Source organism: Lethenteron reissneri, chromosome 2 (assembly GCF_015708825.2).
Source record: "Lethenteron reissneri isolate LAM-NWPU_2019-01 chromosome 2, ASM1570882v1, whole genome shotgun sequence".
In the NCBI taxonomy this organism is placed as follows: domain Eukaryota; kingdom Metazoa; phylum Chordata; class Hyperoartia; order Petromyzontiformes; family Petromyzontidae; genus Lethenteron; species Lethenteron reissneri.
In genome coordinates this window covers 14,537,762-14,560,112 of record NC_083780.1, presented here as the reverse complement: position 1 = coordinate 14,560,112, position 22,351 = coordinate 14,537,762, and the positions used below count along the sequence as shown (strand labels likewise).

Genomic DNA, 22,351 nt, shown 5'->3' with positions numbered 1-22,351 from the left:
GAGCTACGAAGTCACGGCGGCTTTCCTTGGTCGAAAGGCAAAGGAGGAGCCTTGGCCAAAGAGATTCTCTTTTGCGTCACGCGACTCCAGTTGTTTGTTACGGAGGGGGCACGCTGTGTGTTCTTCTTCTTTCACACGTGCTAGTCGGAGCTGTGAGGATAGCGAGCGTGTGCTGACATGCGCTCGCTTTAAGGCGTCAGAGTTTATCGTCAAACATGAAGGGTGCGACGTCTTGCGCCTAGCAAAGAGCAGTCATCTCCGCGCAGGTTCGGCAGGAAGCCCCCGTGGTGGCGTGCACGCAGCGCCGTGTGCGGTGCGAAGGAAGTTCAACGTGCAAGCAGCAACGCGTCACGCAGTACTCACCGGCGGTAGTAGTGGCTGGTTCTGAACGCGGACATTTCAAGGAGACAGAAAAAGACATCAGAGAGTCAGTTGTTTTGAACAGAGAGACACCGCACACACTTAAAATGCTTTCATGGTTATCTTTTTTGCAAAAATATTGTAAAACATTTTTTTTTATATCAACAATTTTGCTGTTGTTTTCCCTCACTTTCCACCAACACGTAAATTAGTCCCATCGTATAATTTGACAAAGGCTGAACCATTCTTTGTCAAATTATACAAAGGTGGAATGACACTTAGAATTTGTCACATAATACTTTCCAATATGAACAATATAAGTCGATTTTATTTTTTACAAATAGCCTATACAATAGCATTTTCCCATATTACAAACTAGGTGTTTTGCAGATTTCTAGCAAATGCTGGTTGTAAGTGCCGGTGAAAAGTCTGCACCAAAATTGTGACACGTTGTTTGCAGCAACAACATTGGCCACGTTTGCTCATCACGTGATGACAGCGCTAATCGTTGACCGTGTCGGGTGGATGGAGGGTGCACGACACAGCATTTTCCTTCACGCCATCCGACCCAAACATCACTGATGAATCGTAGGCGTTGGCAGCACGGCGGTGCAACACTACCCACGGGAGAAATGATGAGAGCCCTTACCCGATGTTGGCACGACTGCAGACGACAAGGTTGCCATGCGAACGAGAGAAATTCATAAAAGTTGTGATTAATTCATTCGCAGTTTTTGTTCATGTAATAATATATTTATCGTGCTATTTTTCACTTTATTTAACCAGGTGAGGGCCCACAGAGCTATGCAGCTTTTTTTCAGAAGCAACCTGGCCACAAAGGATAGCTCAACACAAGTGGCTCATCACGTGGACATTCATAGTAGGAAAATACTCTATAAGCACGTTTCTAAATGTGGAGGGAAATCCACGCAACCACTGGGAAAACATGCAAACTCCAAATGTACAGCAGGCGTCAGGGTCGGGATCGCACCTACGACCTCCTGTATACCAGACGAGGTAGTTAACATCTGGCCTCCGCTGCACCACGTTTTTACAGTATTAATAATAAACTCAGTTTTATAAAGTCTCTTTCAAATTGATAATCTCACTATATGATAAACGATATCTCACCGTATGATAAACATAATTTTAGGTTCCCTACACATCATGATGGAACGCAGGGCACGGGATGGGTACACCATTCATTCTATTGTAAATATTAATATCAATTACAAACTTAAGCAGGTATAGACTACTGCATGCACTGGTGCTTCTGTGCATTACTGCTATGTATGTTCTAGTATTCCCGTGACAAAGTCACCCGATCTCATCACATCTCGAAAGCTAAGACGGTTCGAGCCTGCACAGTGCTCCGATGGGTGACCGTGACGGACGCGAGGTTTTCATCGGTGTCCGTGCAGCTGCGCGAAGTCGTGAACACAGAGGGCAATGTGGCAAGACCCACTGATGTACGGTCTGCTGTCCTATTAACGGCACGTGTTTTCACAACGCGAAATTGGACGCAACGCGATTAATGTGTTAGGGAACGCATTTTTTACATCGCGGCTGCAATTTGGATATAACGCGATCGAGTGAACGGAACGAATAAGCGGTCGTACGGCTGCCTTAGCGGAGCATCATCACACGAGGCATCGGGATGCTGCTGGATGCGTCTAGATGCGACCCACGCGCCTCGGTCTTTGCTCAGCCTGCGTACGCACCTCACGCGTTGTCGCGGACTGTGCTTTACCCCCTATATGATATATTGTTTATTATAACGCGATTTTTCCATAATGCGGTGTTCTTCAGGAACGCAACAACCGCGTTATAAAACAACAGACTGTGCTTCAACTACTTCTATGTCCTATGCTCCTTGCCGTCAACTACCTACACTGACCAGCATGGTGAAGTATGGCCAAATAACCCCCAAGACCTGTACGGCGTGAGAAGGCCCTTTCCTGCCAAAGGATTGACAGATAAGGTGAGCGCATGCCCACGAATCGTGGTGTAGCTGGTGTGGTGGAAATAGGTTCGATGATTTTAGATCTCACCGGGCCCATCTGTCAGGTCCAGTCCAGGCAATGATGGTGAAGCCATTGGGAAGAGATAAAAGTAAAAATCAAAGTTTACCAATGACAGTGCATGGAAGAAAGCAGGTCCACGTGAATTTTACTCATCGGTCGCGATGGCCGAAGAAGACAATAAACACAACCCAACCCTAACCCAGAACCCTGACCCCTGACCCCGAACCCCGAACCCTGACTCAATCAGCACTCCTCCCTGGACCCCCCCCCCCCCCCCCCAGACCCACCTCACACCTCCGATTAGCACGGTTGGCTATGTACAGTGCGCAAGAAGTTCAACATATAGACGTGCAACTAAACATCACGAAATAGACACCGAAGGGGGAGGGGGGTCCTGATCCTGCCAGAGGATTGACAGGTTGAGCGCATGTCCACGAATCGTGGTGTAGCTGGTGTGGTGGAAATAGGTTCGATGATTTTATATCTCACCGGACACAGCTGTCAGGTCCAGTCCAGACAATGATGGTGAAGCCATTGGGAAGAGATAAAAGTAAAAATCAAAGTTTACCAATGACAGTGCATGCAATAAAGCAGGTTCACGTGAATTTTACTCATCGGTCGCGATGGCCAGCCGAAGAAAATACAACCAAAGTCTAACCCCTAACTCTGTCCCCCTAACTCCGACCCCTAACCCTGACCCCAAACCCAGACCCACCCCAGACTACCTCCCCCCCCCCCCCCCCCGGACTCACCCCACACTTCCGATTATCACGGTTGGCAACATACGTTGCGCGAGAAGTTCAACATACATAAGTAACAACTAAACCATCGCGAAATAGACACTGAATGTGTACATTTGGTATCACGATGGCATTACGCGTGGACAATGCCGCGCAGAACGTCGAGACGTTAAACTCATCATGCTCTCACCCATGGGCTTCCACATCTGGCCATCCCGCCCCTCCCCGCCCCCCCCCCCCCCCCCCGCATGGACTTTAAAGGTCCTCATCCCTCAATGTTGCTCGCTGTCCCCCGAACCAAAACCCTCCTGGCGGAGCGCCGTCACTCCGTGGCTGCTCCCATTATTGTGGCGTCGAATCCCCACAACGCACGGACCAGCAGATCCACCACCACCACCAGGTTGAAGAGCCTGCTGAAGGCCGCTCGTCCGTTTCGTCGGACGAACGAGGAGGAACCCGGAGTCTTACTCCGCGGAGTCTCTGAGTCACGGCTGGAAATGATCTTCTTGATATTTGTACGATTATACCTCTTTGGGTCTTTCGGTAAAGTCACTATTCTTTATAGATATCTTCAGTTCTGTCTATATGTCTTAGCACTTGTTTGTAGTTTTGTTTGAATTATAGAACTGTTAATTAAAGGTGACTATTATTACCGTGTAGTAGGTGTACATCTTTTTACAGGGCTTATGGGAAAAAGTTAATTTCTAATTAAGACGCACGTTAATTTATATTTTATTTCGGTAATACAAACATTACAGAACAGGTTAAATATCTTACCCGTTTTATAAGTAGCCCACATATCTGCAGAGAAAGCAAAAAAAGAAAACACGTCATATAAAACTAACCTTAACATACACACACACACACAAATGCGCTGCAAATGCAGGTGGCATGGTCCGGACAAACATTTTGTGTGTGTGTGGGTTATTGTCGGCACATGAAGTGCAATGATTAGAATATAGTCTACCATATTCCCATCCTCGCAAATGGCACCGAAGTGAACTTTCCAATGTTTCTCATATATTGTTGTAATTTTACTATTTTGTACATACTTCTATATTTTATTATGCTTTTGTTGAATTGCAATGGCCCAGAGGACACATATGTATCATTTAAAAACCTACAGCATCCACATGGTCACACAAACCCTTAAATCAAAGACTTCCCCATCTACAAGAACAGCTAAGAGCCTGTAGATACGGGAAGTATTTTTATTCAACGGAGATGTGGAATATATATCGTTGATATTCATAGAATTGTAGATTTATAGGATATCAGAACGAGTGTAATTGACTCGGGGGATCTTTAGAGACAAAGATCCCCCGTATAGCCTCAACAGACTGTTGGGGCAAGTGCTGTTAGCGAGTTGCACCTATGAAGGCGGCACGGCACACGAGGGGGTGGGTGGCCAGCACCACGCCCGGCCGCCTTTGTCTCCCTAGTGGCAATGTTTACACATCGCACCAGGTACTCATTTGAGTGTATTATCCGTTCTTTTTCCATTAAAAACAATAGTCCCATATCAGTGTAAACATTTGTGTGAAGCACCCTGTATATATAAAGGTTGACACGATGAACATGAGGGGTGGGGGGGGGGGATTACCGTTCGAGCAGATGACCGAAGCGTCTTCGTTGTGGCCGCAGTTGTGAATGCCAAACGGAGGGTGGCCACACTCGGAGAGCCGAGACTCGTTGCCAGTGCACTGGACGTCGTCCAGCCAGATGTTACCGCTGCCCTCCCCGAAGTAGGCGCTTTGCAGGGCAGACAGGGCATAGCCACAGCCCAGCTGACGGCACACGACTTCGGCATGAGAACCCTGCCAAATGTCATCGCACACCGTGCCCCATGAACCGTTGTAGAACACCTCCACCCGGCCATGGCATGTGCCTCCTCCGGCCAGCCGGATTAGAAAATCTGGACCAAAAACAAAGGGGTGGACATGAGACAAATGTCAGCTTGTGAGTGTTTTTTTTTCTGATCAAAACAATCCAGAGGCAGAGGTCCCATTATCGCGTGGAGGATCGCAACAGTTGAAATAATCTTGATTTGAAGCTGAAGTTGAATAATGGATTTTTGATAATACATCCGACACATTGGCATTTTTAGATGGAATTACACCGTCATGTGACCCTCAAAGAGCCCAAATTAGACTTTGAATCAACGTCCTTGTATTCTGAACAGATATTAGTCTTAAGCAACTTTAACTTTGGTTTCAATAAAAAATAAACTATCTCGATTGGTTTGTTTTGGTAAGGCCTCTGACCTTTAATTATCAGGACCCAAAGCAAACATTTAAGAGCAGGACATGACTCAAGTATTTAAATATTACGCCAATATGTCAATATATGTAATCATTAAAAATGTACTGTTCATATTATTGAACAAAAATGTCACTGCATCGCACGCTTTAAGATGCGCTTCTGTGGCCGTCTGGAACGCTCTTCCTTCCAGTATTAGGAAGCCACTGGAGATACACACTTTTAAATCGTCTAGATTGACAAACTCGTTTTTTTATAAATGCGTTTTATGTTTAGTTTGTTTTCCTTCCCCCGCAACTCCGATTCACACGGTTGGTTACGTACGTTGCGAACGAAGTTCAACATACTTACAATGATGCTCATAACGATACATTTAAATAGCTTATAATATTTAATACCACCATAATAATTTTTATAAAATGGGATATGATGATAATATTACAAAATAATGTCGGTGGGTGGATTGCATGGGGAGAAGCAGGCTGTATTCCAGAAACGCGGAGCAGCAATGCAGAAAGACTTTTTACTGAAGGAAGGTCTTAGCAAGTGGCAAGTTTTACTCGGGATAATAAGGAAGCACTCCTGAGGGCAGAAAGACATCACTTACCGCTGGCTGTGGTTGGCCGGACTTCAGAACATTTGAAAGAGATACACAAAAACGCAATGTCAATGTTACAGAGAACAACAAATCCGGAGGCGGTCCGTAGAAGTCCTCATTCACGTGTTCCCAGTTAAAAGTATATATTTCGTGGGAAAACATCCCATATTTAGATGTGTTATGTTTGTCTTGTCCCAAATTGTCTGCTGAATGGATCATCTATTAATTACGAGACAGAGAATACAAACTGACGAATAAATGTTAAGCCTCCCACATGTTTTAAAAAGGTCCATTGAAGAAAATGTCAAGGAACTAGATCTGAGATCCCTTCAGGTGGCCGCGTATCCAGACTAGGGGGCCAGCGCTTTTTTTTCATAATCTTAGGTTTTTTCGGTAAAGTCACGTAGGTAAAAAATTTTAATTAAAATTAATAAAAGTAAAATCAGCGCCCTGCTACAAAGCAATGTGTGTGACACGAGTAAACCACGGTGGAATTTGAACAGATTAAGGCCAAAAGCAAATGTGACGTGACGGTGTTTGAGAATTGCAGAGTCCATGCACGAGCGTGATTGTTCTTCGTTGTAAACGCGGAGTTTTGACGAGTTGCCAACTCGATATTGAACTCTCGGGCTCTTATGGCACCAATAAGAGTTGTGGGGATTTTTTTTGTGTGAACACGTTTCTCTTATTCTAAGCAAGAACATGCTACCGCTAGCCACGTTAACTCTATATAGTTCTACTTGTGCACGAAGTCGCGTCGCGGATTACCTGTCGTAGCTGCTCCAGACGATGATGATGAAGACATTGAAAAGACAAACACATACGCAGGTTATCAACGAGTGCAGAATTTAAATTAACATCTGTTTGCGTTTTAAAGTAACTTGTGAATGAACGCCCGATGCGTTGATGTGTGCGCTCCAACGCGGTTGTGAATATAAATTGGGCTCTTGTGCGCATTGCGTGATTGGTGCTAAATGTGTCACGTCTGCGCTGCGTGAGTGAAATAATGATGATGATAATAATTGAGAGATATCTCACCTGTGGTGCTTGTGGTGTCTGCTCCCGCCGTTGTGCGCGCAAACATTGCATTTGAGAAACAAAAAAAAACACAAATGTCATCAACTTCGCGTGTGTCCAGCTTGTGACGAAAAAACCGCTAATCGCTCTCAAGAGCTGCCACTTGGTGTTGTTTGCGTCTCTACTCTTTGGTTCTTTCGGTAAAGTCACGAAGGTATCAAATAAATAAAACCACGACGTTTCGATCGCAACACAAGCGACCGTCAGAGCTGCTGCAACAAGAGTTTATATCGACCAACATCCGAGATAAACTGTTATTGCAGCAGCTCTTCTCCAATGTCAACAGTCCTCCTGCTGTATCTGTTCAACCTGATGACGATTGCTTGTGTTGCGATCGAAACGTCGGGATTTCATTTATTTTATTTTCTACCTACGTGACTTTACCGAAAGAACCAAAGAGTATGGATCCCTGTAGTCACGAAAGCTTCAAATCGAGATTAGTTTGCGTCTGCCCGGTTGACCCAGACAATAAAACACACATTCTCAAAGGGTGCCCGGTACGTGAGTTGAACTCAACTCGTGCAGGGCTTTAGCGAGCAGCGTGGTTGTTGTGGTTGTTGACGTGACAGCGCTTATTGATTTGCCGTGTCGCGTAGTGTAGGGTGCACAGTTGGCGCTAACGCAATGTGACACACAATCAAGTACGAATAATAGTACTCAAATCACTTCGATTAATGTAGAAAGTATTGCCATTGTAGGCTGTGTAAATCAACATCGCAGAATCGGGATCTTTATTTGGACTGCAGGAGGAATCCGATGAGCTGTGAAGCTCTTTGTTCACACAGGCGTCAGCGATTCACAACGACAGACAGCACAACATCACGAGGCGAGTCCTAAACAACGTGGTATGTGACGGTGTGCAAATGTGGTGTTGTAAAAATGTGGTGTTGTGCAAATGTGGTGTTGTAAAAATGTGTTGTGCATGCATCTTGTAACGTGATCTTACACAGCGTGCTTGACGCAGCCCACGCGTCTAGAGGAGGACGAGAGAAGAGACGAACGTCACCGAAAACAGCGGAGACAGCCTTGGCAGGGAGGGGGGTCACACGAGGGGGTGGGTGGCCGACACCACGCACGGCCGCCTTTGTCTCTCCGGTGGCGATATTTACGACACACAACACCGGGTACTCATTTGAGGCTGAGTCGACCTAGGGGAGGCCCAGGATCGGTTCAGATAATCGTCACCACCGGTGTTGTCCGTGAGCAGGAATCGAACTCGAGTCGCCGGGTTCATAGCGCTAGTGGCTTGCCCACACAGAGACACACACACAGAGACACACATACAGACACACACAGAGACATACACGCACAGAGACACACACAGAGACACACACAGACACACACACACAGACACACACACAGAGACACACACACAGACACACACAGAGACATACACGCACAGACACACATACAGACACACACACAGACACACACATACAGACACACATACAAACACACACATAAAGACACAGACACACACACAGACACACACAGAGACACACACACACACAGACACACACAGAAACGCACACCCTCAAACACCTTGCGAGCAGATGACGGAAGCGTCCTCGCTGTGGCTACAGTCGTGAACTCCCCAGCCATTCTGGCCGCAGTGCGAGAGCTCGGTCTCTTGACCCAAGCACTGGACGTTGTCCATCCAGATGTGGCCGCTGCCCACTCCGTAGTAGGCGTAGAGCGGCGCGGACACCGCCTCGCCGCAGCCCAGCTGGCGGCACACCACGTGGGCATTTTGCAGCTCCCACAGATCGTCGCACACCGTCCCCCACGAGCCGTTGTGGAACACCTCGACCCGCCCGTGGCACGCGCCGCCCGCGGCCAGTCGGATGGGCGCGCCTGGGTGCCAGGGGAAGGGGCCGATGAGAATGCGTTTTGGGACTTTCGCGGATGTGCGCGTGCTGGGGATGATGACCCATTGGCTCGTGGCGTTTGTCCGTTGGAGCCCCAGTGCCGGATGATCCTAGTAGCGCAAGTAGCTACTACTACATATACCCTTTGGTTCTTTCGGTAAAGTCACGTCGGTATACCTACGTGACTTACCGAAAGAACCAAAGAGTATGGATTCCTGCAGTCACGAAAGCTTCAAGTCAAGATTTAGCTACTACATATGTATAGCTACGGGCCCCGAACTTTCAAGGGCCCCGCGCTAAATGCTTTCAAGCTATCAATTCCGGTTCAGTGATTCTGCACTTGCTCGATTACTCCAGCACTATACCGCCTTCAACTTTTATGAACGACTTGGTGTTTAAGGTTAGTGATTTGTCGAATTATCTGGTCGTATAGCAAATGAAAATATACAATTACTTTACTATGCGAGTTAAAAAATTGTGTTTTAATATTTGTGTGTTTCTTATATTTAGGGCCCCTTCATTACATACGCTACAGGCCCGGCGCGAGCTTAATCCGGCACTGTTGAGTCCCCACGACTTTCAATACGCAACGCGCAGCTATGCATGCTTAGTATATTTGAAAGGTTCTCTGTGGTTTATATAATCACAAAACTGTCCAGAAGAAGAGAGAGAAAAAAACCCATTCATGGCGTGAAAGTTGATCACGTGACTATTTGCAACGAGTGAAGGGTAGCAAAGCCATTCCTTATGACCTTGACATGAGTGACATGGGGATTACAGGATCGCTTGAATGCAAGTGACACGCAATGACACTGAGGTGTTGCATACGTGAGCAGAATAGAGGGCACTTACCAACAGACGTGGTTGGAAGATAAGGTGGAGATGATGACGCTGTAGACATAAAATAAGTAGAAGTATAAGATTTTGTTGGTCATGGCAATCCTGGTCCCCCATTGACTCATCCCCTGCTACCCCTGCTCTGTCCTTTCATCTCACTTTAATCCCCTCCGCACCTCCGATGAGCAAGGTTGGATACGTACGAAAGAAGTTCAACATACGTACATGCTTTCCATTCCAGCAACCAAGGCATCCTCCTATATCGAAACTCCCAGTCAACCTCGACTCTACAGGAGGTCGCTCCTTCTCTCATGTTGTGCTTGAGGATTGTGACTCTATTACCCTCAACCATCCACACTAAACTAAAGATTTTTTTTTTTACCAGGAAGGCCCACTGAGCTACAATGCTTTTTTTTCGAAGCGAGCTGACCACAAATGATAACTCAACGAAGTGGCTTATCATGTGTCATTGTATAGCAGCCAAACAATCTAAACGCATGACGTTGATTCTACTCTCAACCCCTGCCTCCATTCAAGTCCAGACTCAAGACCTTCCCTTTCTTTTGCTACCTATGACTGTCTTCAATACAACATTACATTTATACGGGATGTGTTTTTAGATATTATCTGAAAAATCGGCCTGGAAAACAAACATCTGAAATTAGTTTAGGGTTTATCCATAAGATGCCCCGGCGTAATGCGATAGCACCACCTTCCACGCGGTAGAGGGAGTGGTGATGCAATTGCCACGACACTTTTGTCCAGGAGTGATCAACAGACGGGCACGGGGCGGTGAGCAAATGTGTCTGCATGAGAGTGTGAGGCGTCAGATAATGTGCCTGATAACAGCACTTGCCCCAACAGTCCGTGAAGGCTACACGGGGGATCTTTGTCTTTGTTTGCGGGTAAGTTGCTTGCTGAGAAACTCCTAAGCGGCCCGTGATCACAGTTGGTTCATCAGGGGAAGAATTGTGATCGGATCTATAATCCCCAATATCAAATCCGTAGATTTGTGAGTAGAATCAGAACATGTATATACATACTGGAGGAATCCGATGAGCTATAAAGCTCTTTCACAGATGTGCAGTGCAGCCTGTCTGTGAGGCGTTGAAGGAGGAGCTCCCTCAACCCAAAAAAATCGTGGGACGGTGGTGGCGATTGACCTCCCTCCCGATAGGGCTGCCGAAGTCTCTCAAATTGGATGGAAGCGGCCGTCGCAGGCGAAGTGATGCCACCTCCCAAGGAGCCTGAGGCCACGAGAGAGGCGGGGGACGACCTGGCGAGGCAAATTTGCCGATGTGGGCCGAGTGGCGGCTGCGTGCAGACCGCCGCTGCGTGACGCCGTCACCAGCATGCGTGGACCCGCTGGGGGTCCCTGGTTTGTTTCTATTTTCAAAGGAGCACCGCGCGAATGTGTTACGACGAATGCCCTCCAGCAGCCACCCGACCGCCCGGTGAACGCGAGCTGTCATTAAGGCACGCGTGACGTCAGCACGCGGCCGGAGTGAATCGGCTAAGCGCACACAGGGCAGGTGACGCGTAGCCGGGTGCGTGAAGTCGCTCACCGATTGAAGTGGTCGGGACTGAGCCGCACGACGGAGAACATGAGAAACACAACAAACATCCGCATTATGTTTCACGCGCATTGGTCCGTTTAGTGAAACAGTTTCCAGATGTGTTAAGCCGCACAATCTTTTAAGAATAAATACATTGGAATTTAGATGCGGGCATGGTGAACCTCACAGTAATCGAAAGAAGAATACAAGTATTTTCCTCCATTTATTTGTTATGGATTTTCTGAATAGCACCTGCACAAGGGCCGTTGCTCGAAACGTCGCCCAGTATATACGTGTTTTGTTCCTCTAAAGAAGTGCTCTGAGCGAATTCAGCATCAGCAAGTCGGTTGCCGAATGTTTCTGTGTGTAGGCGAGGCCATCCCTAGAGGTGCAGATGCTGAACATTGATGTTGCATCAGCTCGAGTCAGTTGAGAGATGGTGGCCACATTCTAAGAAGTCGAGACCCTTTAGTGGCCGACTCAGTCATCACACACCCTCCAGATGCAAGCCACTGCATCAGTGTGGAAAAACAAAAACTCTGCTCATGGTCAAATCATATTGATGATTAAATTGTATTTATGATGAAATCACGAAACAGATGATGTGGTGATGCTGCTTGTTGTTGTGATATGGCTGCTGATGTACATGGCAGAGCAACGACTACGACTCCACATTCAGGTGGTCAACCCAGCAGACAGCCGCGTCAGGAGCAGCGGAGGAAGAGTGTAGTATCATCATCATCGCTGTGATGATGTCTCCTGCGAGTTTGTGATGCTGCTGCATTGGCGGTGGTGCACGGGAAAAGACAAAGCGAGCACTGCACTCGACACGTCTCGACAATAACCCAGACCCCCTTCTTCACGGCGCATTCTGTGCTCGTGATGCCGCGCTCACAATGCGATGTGCAGAAAGGAATGGGCATTGCCTGGAACGTCACCTACGATACACTGCCCTTCGTGAGGCATCGCTATCGACGGCCGCGTGGAGGTTTTTCACGCCGGGCTAAATGCCGCCAGCAAGAAGAGCTCACACGTAGCGTTGCCGCCGCAGCCGCGTTCATCGGAGCGATCCGCGCAGTCCACGATCAAGTCGCATCGCCAGCTCCCCGGGAAGCACTGGGTCCCGTCGCTGCACCGAAACTGGTCGCTCGAGCAGCTGATCGCTGTTGGCAAACACAAAACAGAGAGGAGGCGCGTCTTTTGTGGGGGGTTTACAAGTCACCGCCACGATACGTCGTGCGTAGAAGTGGAGCGATCGGCGCTGGGGTTGCGACGTAACGGGAACGCCGTTTCGCAGGTGGAGGTCACAGAGGTGGTGGTAGAGTGGGGGGGAGACTTCGAGCACGGCCTTGGTGGAAGTTCCGTCACGTGGCAAAGCGAGCGAGCGAGCGGCTGGTGCGTGTGTGTGTGTGGGAGACGGTGGCTGCAAGTGCAGATGTGGTCGTGGTGGTGGTGGTAGTGGTAGTGGTGGTGGTTGTGGTAGTGGTGGTGGTTGTGGTGATGCTCTGCTTTGGTAGCCCGGGCGAAGTCCCCTCCTCCACCATCAGGCCCGGCGACATTGGCGGTGGTGGCCTTCCCGTGCTGCGGAGAAAGCTAAACCAAAACTACTAAAAAATCAATTTTTTATTTCACTCGGTAAGGCCCACTGAGGTTTACGACATCTCTGGTTTTTCTTTTTGCGAAGCGACCTGGCCATAAATGATAGCCCAAACGAAGAGGCTTGTCGTGTGGAAATGTTATAGCGGCCGAAGACTCGAAACGCGTGAGGTTGATTCTAAACGTGGAGGGAAACACCGGAGGACCCGGAGTAAAAAAAATCCACGTGGCTACAGAGAGAGAGAGAGAGAGACACCGCAAACTCCAAATATACAGCAGGCATCAGGGTCGAATCCACGACCTCCTGTGTACCAGGCGAGGGAGTTTATAGCTGGTGATGAGTTGGTGGTTCAGGATTTTTGCAGAGCTCTTCTGCTGTCTCCGTGGGTTCATCGGGCACTTAACACCGATCGTGTGAGGCAGCCCTGCTTCAAGTTGGTCACCACACCGTACATACCACCACCAAGCCTGGACACCACTACGTGTACATACCACCACAAAGCCAAGAGTGATGGTGGAGGTGTTTCGCCGCACACGGTGAGTGGCCACCAAACAGGAACCGGGTGATGTGGCCGTCGTTGTCAACAACGGCACAACTTCAGCGGCACCAGCAGCAATGTTTACATCCACCGGTGGATGAGTCATTATTGTGGAACCACACGATGCAATGTCGCTGTATCCGATGATGTGGGGCTATATATCGTTCAAAAGACGGGGATCTGCATACCTGTCAACCCGTTATCAGCGAGTTTAGCACGTAGGCTTTATCAATGCCCCACCTTATTACAGACCAATGCAGACCTTATTGGTCACCCCGTGCCCTTATACATCTCAACGTTCATCCTACAAAGTCCCATCACAAGAGAGAAACATAAAAAAAAATCACAAATTGTGATCTTTTTTTGCGCCCGAATTAAAACGGCTGTACGCCCTATGGACCTAAAAACTCAATTCCCCCCTACAACAATACGGGGTTAAGCCCTATGGATTTGACAGGCGTGAATTTAAAATGTTTCAAACATCTTGCCAAACGGGCCACGTGAATTCCACGCGACTGGGGTTGCGAATAGCAAACCGCCGTGAGAGACGGGAGGAAGTGAACCTCCCGCCTCTATCTGACTTCGCGATCCCAACGCGCCACGGGTTTGTTCTCTCGCGGTGGCGCGTGTCTGTGTGACCCCTGGGGGGGTGGCGCGTGTCTGTGTAACGCATGGGGGGTGGAGGGGGTGGGGGTAATTGCATTGTCCTCTCCAGTAAACGGCTGACAGGTGAGCCGGATAATATCTCGAGTTATCACACACTCGACCAGAGTGTACACGATGCGCGCTGTTAAATATAGCGCGCACACACACACACCCGCTCGCACACACACACACCCGCTCGCACATACACGCTCGCACACACGCGCGCTCGCACACACGCTCACGCACAGACACACACGCGCTCGCACACTCACGCACACACGCGCGCACGCACAGACACACACACACGCGCACACACGCGCGCGCGCGCACACGCACGCGCACGCACAGACACGCGCGCACACGCACGCACGCACACACGCACACACGCTCGCGCGCGCGCACGCGCGCACACGCACGCACGCGCGCACACGCACGCGCTCGCACGCCCGTTGCTGCCTCCGCAACTTAAACGACCTTGAGCCCACGTGGAGAGACGCGGGGCATCATTGCAAGTGTCGTTTAATTGTCAGGGAGAGATTGTGTGTGTGTGTGTCTGCATGTTAAAACGAAACCAAAATTATAGTTACTACTAAACGATGGTAAACATGCATGCTTGGATGCATAACGAAATTTAAAAAAGTTATGTTGCACCAGATATATATAATAGCAACACAGCAAAAATATATATTGTAGGATTCCAAATCTTGCCTTGAATGCAACGCCACAGGTCTCCTCCCACTGAAGTTGACCTCTCCTTTCCAAAGTGATTGATGAGTGGCGTTTTTACGTCGCGGGCCTGCGAGGGTTATTGTCTAACGACGACGCAAGCACGAGGCGTGATTGTCACGAGGTCACTCGACGACACAAAGGTCTGCAAATCCAAGATGGCTGCCAAATCTCAATATGGCGAACTAATTTTTCTCTGTATGAAAAAAAACGAAGAATCGGTTTTTACCCTTTCTGGCACTAAAACAGGGGTTGTTAAGATGTTCAAACACCAAATAGAAACCTTTTGCAAGGAATCGTGTCTGCATGAACCACACACGGTACTTGTGGTGAACATACAAACAAGACATGCTCTGGTAATGAATGGGCATTGTCTTTGAAACTGATTGGTCTACACAAGAGACGGCCTTCTTTAAGGCCTAGTCTCAAACAGTGTCAGATCAGAGAACGCCAAAAGGCGAACACCATAAAGACAATGTCACTATTAGAGCATTTATAGCTCGGGGTGAGCAGTTAGGAAACCTATTATTTTTTTTTCATACTTTGATACTGGCAAAAAGGTAAATGTTTTCTCTACTGCACATTTTGACTCATCCAAGCCAAGCCAGCGCAAGGCCACAACGGTACAGGTGATTTTATATTCGCTAATTTACGGCTAAGCTTTCAGCAAAACCAGTCTATGATGAACTCACAAGTCGTCTGAATCTGGCTCGGGGGACCAATTGAGCGAGTAGAGAAATTTTTGCATGAATATAGCGTCGCTTCCTCGTAATCTCCACGAGTCTGGACTCGTCCCTCGAGTTGCGATTGCAGCGGGAACAGCTCGGCGTCTGAAGTGCAAATACAACGCTGGCACCTCCAGAGCCGTGCCAGGCTGGCTCGCCACGGCTCTGTTGTACTGTGGAAAGTCGGCGTTTTGTGTCACCTCATCGGATTGACCACGCTGACATTAATTCTGCTCAAAGTGCCGCCCATGTAAGTGTGACATCTTGGCGTGACACCTTCACGTCAATGAGTCCCATCAGCCCGACATCAGCCACGTAGATGTTAGGCTCACAGTTACTGATACATTTAGCAGGCATATGAAATCTAACACCTCTTCTTGTTTTATATCATACACTGCGTTGAATCTGTACCACAAATGAGGTGCATGAACCACTGCATTGTGCTCGACCGATGAGACTCTCCCGTTTATAAATAAACTAGAAACCTACTTGCATCCCATGATATGATAGATTAACTAGAGATGTTGTTTTTTTGTACAGAACTCTGAAGCCATTTGCTGGGTCTACTGCCTAATAAACCAAGAATGCTGTGGTTAAAGATGGGCCTTCGAAAATATAACTCGGATATGGACAGAAATGCACTTTCACTGGGTTGTTAATCTGTGTCCACAACAGCGGAGGCTGTGATGCTTTCCACAAGGAAGTCAATCCCTCACGGCTGCTTATTGTATGCCCTTGTTTCATATTTTAAGTGGGACAGCTCCGCATTTTTCAAGCATCCGTTCAGGAAACTTTATCCGTATCCACGTGTGTGTGTGTGTGTCACAAAAATGGGCAATATCAGGGAGAGCAAGTTGCATTCCTGTGCAAAGCGGTAGCTTCTTGAATTTGTATGTGGCTGTGGTTTTCCTTACAGACATTTGCTTCCTCCTCTATTAAAATACCCATGGCAATGTTCATGTTGGTTACCGAAAGACCCAAAGAGTATGGTTATCAACATTTGAACTATGTTCCCCGACATCTCTATCTAGTCTGCCTTCCTATAACGCCGCGTGGTGTTTTCATAACGCGAATTGGATGGAACGCGATGAATATATTAGGAAACAAAAATTGTTTACGTGGATGCGATCGAGTGAACAGAACCACGTCGCGCGAGTAGGAATAGGCGGTCGTCCAGCGCAGCGTCATCACACGAGGCAGTGGGATGCTGCTGGATGCTTCTAGATGCTACCCACGTGCCTCGGTCTTTGCTAAGCCTGCGTACGCGTCTCACGCGTTACCGCGGACTGTGCTTCACCCCCCCCCCCCCCCTATATTATACATTGTTTATTATAGAAATATCGCGTTATAACGCGGTGTTCTTCAGGAAGGCAACCATTGCGCTATAGCATTGTCATAAAAGACGCCGTTGTTAATCGTCATTATGTACGTGCATGGGGGCACAGAGGTGTCGGCGAGTGTTGTGTACGGGCCGTTGTGAGAGCACCGTTATGATGTACGTTTAACTTCTTTCGCACCGTACGCAGCCAACCGTGCCAATCGGAGATGGCAGTGTATGTCCGCCAGCTTCTACACACTCACAAACATTCTTGACAGTGATCAATGTTACTGTGACCGCGTTCTCCCAGCGATACATGAAAACCCGTTGACATCGGATATACGATTGTGTCTCTTCTACAGGGCAGTCGAATCACCGTTGTGACATTTTATTCCGAAGATGAGTGATCATTTGATCTGACTTGTAAAAGGGGAACACGGATGTTAAGGTGACTGATCTATATAAATCAAACAAAACAAAGTGGTTTCAGTTTGTGCCGGTTAAAGGTACAGAGCAGAATTACATCGCAAGTGTGCTCCTCATTGCCGGGAGAGGACTGGTTTTTACCTCCCTGGTTGTCATTAGCAAGATGCAACCAGTTGTGGAAGTGGCACAAAGGGAAAAGCAGGTCTTACACGGGCAGTCTACCCTGGCACCCACTCACCCACCACGACCCCAGCGAGAAACTCACGCAGAGGGCGCCCTGGCGCTGCGCGATATGCAGAGGAGGAAGTTACTAAAGCCAAATGCATTTTATTTGATGACAAAATAAAGAGTAGAGCTTTACCCTTTCTGGCAACAAAACAGGAGGAGGCGTAAAGATGTTCAAACACCAATCGACAGCGACTGCAAGGCACACAGTCTGCTCTCATCACGATGCACGCACTTGAAGTAGAACACGCGAACACACGTGCTCTCATCACGATGCACGCATTGTCTTTGAAACTGATTGGCCTACACCAGACGACAGTCTTCTCTGTGACCTTGTCTCACCGCCAGTGTCAGACCAGAGAACGGCAGGAGGCGAACAGTACAAAGGCAATGCATTTATCAAAACGTTAATAGAAACAATCGATTTCAAAGACAATCCGACCTGCTTGTGCACGCGGGTCACACGCACATCTAAGCGCTACCCCCCCAGGCTTTAAACGCTGCGTACTTCGCTTGCGAAATCTCACAATAACCGGACGCATTCATTCCGGTAATAATGCCAACATGTATGCCCGAGGTCAACGTCATGACTATTGACAGCATTAGCAGTGCAAGGTGCGTTAAAAGTGAAATGCGTGCTGCAAAAACAAGTCCGGCACGTCCCTGGACAAAACGAAAGACACAGATCCCCCATGTAGCCTTGACAAACTTTTTGGGCCAAGTGCCGTGAGCGAGTAGCACCTATTACCGTAAATCCGGCACGGCGCAAGAGGGGGGTTGGGTGGCCAGCGAACACGCCCGGACGCCCGTAAGGTCACCGCGCGGTGCGCCACCAAGACCCTCAACGAGGGCGCGATGGACGCTCACAAACTCACCCCAAGTTGCGTGGGAAAGGGTCGCGACGATGCCGAGAAACAGGAGCGCGTGGGAGAGGCGTCCCATGCTGACGGGAGGAGGATGATGATGATGAGGATGAGGAGGCGCCGTGGGTTTGGCGAGGCTCGTCTCTCCAGTCTCTCTACGGACGTCTTGTCACCCTCGAGTCGAACGAGTTAATTCTGTCGTGCTGCTGCTGCTGGTTTCCTCGTCCTTTTAACAGCGCGCCTCTGCTGCTGCATTTTTCGTTGTTGGTTCGGGTTAGAGGGCGGAGTTTAGTCGAGGTCGCTTCTCGTGGTAGATGATGGGGGCTTGATAAGGATGGCCATGGTGGTGGTAGCGGGAAGTGAGACACTGAACTTGACTTTGGCAGTGCGTCTTGAGTGTTATTGTTGTATATGTCGGGTTATGAAATTTATGGAGATAATCGTATTAATTATGTGAATGCTTGCGATTATGTTAATGTGGGCCGTTATGATAATTAGGCTTAGCTTCGCTGCCCATTGTCGTATTTATCAATCTGGATAAAACAATTATTCTTGCTTAAACATTTATTGATTATCTCTTAGTGTGCTTATGTTATGTTAGGTCTCCAAATTAATATCTCAAAGCAGGATACAGTTCTTATAAATAATAGACTTGGACTTGGAAAGACACACTCAAAACACTTATGTGTTAAGCAATTTTAACTCTAAACAAAAATATGACACTCTAATATGCGAACTCTCAAGCTCGGAATTATCCACGGTACCATCGGGGAGATTTCTCTCAGTGAGCAGCACATTTAACCATCAATGCTTTTTTTCTTTTTCAACCGCACATATCATTAATTCCACCGCGTAACGAGCACATCCGGCAACAGGTAGAGTCTTAAACCAGGCATGCAACGATAGTCATACGAAAGGCAATAAGCAAATTATTATATCTCGAAGGCAAAAGCATACGTCAATAGATTCGTCGGCAAGATTACATTTTTAACGAAATGTTTTGAGACAATGGTGTGCGAGTGCGTGCGTGTGTTCTTTGTGGGAGAGCGTATTTCTGGCTCCGCTTTAATTAATTCTTAAGCGAGATTCTATAGCAAAGGAACAGGTTTGACACGATATTCTCTCTCTGTAAACGTGTAGATTCGTGATGAGGATTACAAGAGTTTAGTTTGCATCGACGAATCTATTGGTCGTATGTGCGATTAAAAAGATATGAAAAAAAACTAAGGCACTTATAAATGACTTATTCTAATCACGCGATGAGCCGCGATGCCTTCACGGCCAGCTGATGATTCATACTTTTATAATTGGTCTTCTTATGATTGGCTAGGGTTGATTCCATGGTGTGGGTTAGTCTCCTTGGTAAATTCTTGCGTGAGTAACGCCGGCGTGTTTCGTGGATTTGTGAGTGTGGGGGGGGGGATACGAACGGCTTCCCTCTGGCTCGGCGTGGATTGCAGCGAGCCGCGGCTTTCTCTCTCGCTGCGAGATCAAAGTTCATTTATTCATGAGCGGCGTCGGCCCGATGCTGTCCTTGGAGAGGCTCGGTCGCCCGGTGACGCCCGGTGGGGCTCGGCGCTGGCACCCTCTGTACTCTGTGGCTCTGACGGCGCGGCGGTGCTCGTTAGCTCGTGCGCTGGTGGCTGGCACCTTTGTGCTCGGTGATGGACGACGCGGCTGTGCGCACTAGCCGGCTCCGGGTGCTCTGGCGATGAACGATCCTCTCGTTCGTTGCTGGGTTGACGTTGGGTTGACGTTGGGTGTTTTCGCTATTGCTCGAGAATGATAACTGAAATCTCTGTTAGTTTCACTCGCACCTCGGCGGCTCGGTGTAGCGGTGGTGCAGACCCCTGCTCAAAGACAATGCACAACTCAAAGACAATGCACCATCAGAGTATGAGAGCTCGGGCTAAGCATTTACACCATTGGAACCTCATTTGCCAGTGCGCCTTTTGGCGTCATCTGGTCCAACACCATGTGAGGCTAGGCTCTAAGGAAAGCTGTCTCGCGTGTGGACCAATCAACTTCAAGGACAGTGCATACATTATCAGAGTTATGTTTTTTGTTTGCATTATGACTGCAGGTATTGTGGTCTATGCAAACATGACTCCTTGTAAAAAAGGTGTCAGTTTTGTTGCCAGATAAAAGGGTAAAAAACCAATTATAAAAAAAAAATATTGGCCGAATTATTCTTAATATTAATTTTGGAAAAAGTGGTACATATTCAACAGTATTATAAACCACGTTTTGTTTTTGCTCAGTTACTCGTTGAGATTTACCAACGTGAGATTTTACATCCACTTAAGGTACGGTACGCAAACACAAACTCTATGTTGACAATTTAGCGTGGCCAATTCGAGTGTACCTTGCAATTAATTTACCGCTGTCTGCGTCAATAGAGAGCCGATTCCCACTAGGATCGAGATCTCAGCGTGCGCGTGTGCCACGTGACGCAGGCGGCGTTCATTGCTCAGCGCGTCACGTGGGACGTGTTCAACAATCATCGGGCGCGTGCAGCGTGAAACGACTTCGTTTGCATTTGAATTGGGAGGGGGGGGGGAGTAAACTATGAAAACGTGGAAAGAAATCGCCCGGTGGTGATGGTGAGGCCGAGAGGGCTGCAGTTTGGGAAACCCCGAGTCTGACGTAATTCCACAGTTGCTGGACGGGATTCGGACAGAGCCACGCGGTGCGGTGAGAGGAGTGGGGAGGATGGGGCAAGTCGCCATCACGACCATCGCCGTCTTCACTGTCGTCCTTCCACCGCCACCTCCGATTAGCTACGTACGGTGCGAAAGAATGTCAACGTACGGGTAAGTACGTTACCATCACGAGAAACTCAGGCGATGGGGGCTGTCAACGCCATTGTCCTCGTTCCACCGCTGCGTTGCGGAATGACGCCTCTTGCCAAGTTCAACAAACTAGTTGGTGACGCCGCTGCTGTGTTGGCACAGACAACAACAACAACAGCACTGCGCTCTAAATAGAATGCATACTAATTGCATGTTTCTAGCAGCTATTCATCAAGGATCTCAAGGCGCTGTACAGCACCTGCAGACACTTAGCATAAACATAATTATATCGTAATCCATTTTACTAAATTAACTGAGAGTTTAACAAGAGGAAGCGTATGAATACGTTTTAAAGAGGCGACGTTTCGACCAATGGCCCATCTTCGTGGCAGCACGTGCATCGCGTGACACGTAAATACATTTTCTGTAAATCTCTACGTCTTCTCTTTGCGCTCGTACACGGATACTGAGAACAACAACTACTACGAATAATAAGTGTTTATGCAAATCCGCAAAGGTAGCTACGTAACAGAGATAATGTTTCAACATGCACATAATGTAATCCAATGTTCCCCTACACGAATGCCCACTGCGTAGTGACGCTGGTGGCAATCCATCTGTCACAATCAATGATGATGATGATACTGAACGTGCGTGTGAGCACATCTTTTCCCTTTCCAGCCGAACGGGATTCTTCTCGCCTTCGTTTTAATGCCACGCGCATCGCCTCGTGCGTGCAACGTTTGAAACACGAGGAAGACGGTCCACTGACCTGTCATCCCTCTAGAGCAGTGGGGCGCCGCGGTGGCGAGGAGATGTTAACTACCTCGCCTGGTATGCAGGAGGTCGTGGGTTCGATCCCGACCCTGACGCCTGCTGTGTATTTGAAATTTGCGTGTGTCTCTCTCATCATCATCCCCATGGTCACGTGGAGTATTTGGCTGCTGCTAAACATTTCCACACCGGTGATGATGATGAGCCACTTCGTTGAGCTATCATTTGTGGCCAGGTCGCTTCTGAAAGAGAGCTACATAGCTCAGTGGGGCCTGACACTAGTCAAATAAACAAAGTTTAGTTTAGGTGCAGTGTTTGTCAAACTTGTTAGGCCCACAGACCACTCGGCCGATGTAAACATTTCCACGGATGAGCACCCCGCCCGCACCCCTGGTGACACAAC

The 22,351-nt window shown here is 48.2% G+C and overlaps 1 protein-coding gene across 1 annotated transcript in view; it reads right to left on the bottom strand.

Moving 5' to 3' along the window:
* The window catches only part of LOC133341907 (deleted in malignant brain tumors 1 protein-like), a 49,763-nt gene extending 31,198 nt beyond the window's left edge, over positions 1-18,565 (bottom strand). Inside the window, exons 1-9 of the mRNA XM_061550733.1 lie at positions 18,395-18,565; positions 12,351-12,482; positions 11,329-11,346; positions 9,779-9,817; positions 8,601-8,912; positions 8,005-8,031; positions 7,020-7,037; positions 4,728-5,039; positions 364-384 (exon numbers count right to left, since the gene is read on the bottom strand). Coding sequence (XP_061406717.1) covers positions 364-384; positions 4,728-5,039; positions 7,020-7,037; positions 8,005-8,031; positions 8,601-8,912; positions 9,779-9,817; positions 11,329-11,346; positions 12,351-12,482; positions 18,395-18,461 — 946 coding nt within the window. The 5' untranslated portion in view covers positions 18,462-18,565. The remainder of the gene's footprint in view (positions 1-363; positions 385-4,727; positions 5,040-7,019; positions 7,038-8,004; positions 8,032-8,600; positions 8,913-9,778; positions 9,818-11,328; positions 11,347-12,350; positions 12,483-18,394) is intronic.
* Positions 18,566-22,351: the final 3,786 nt, after the last annotated feature.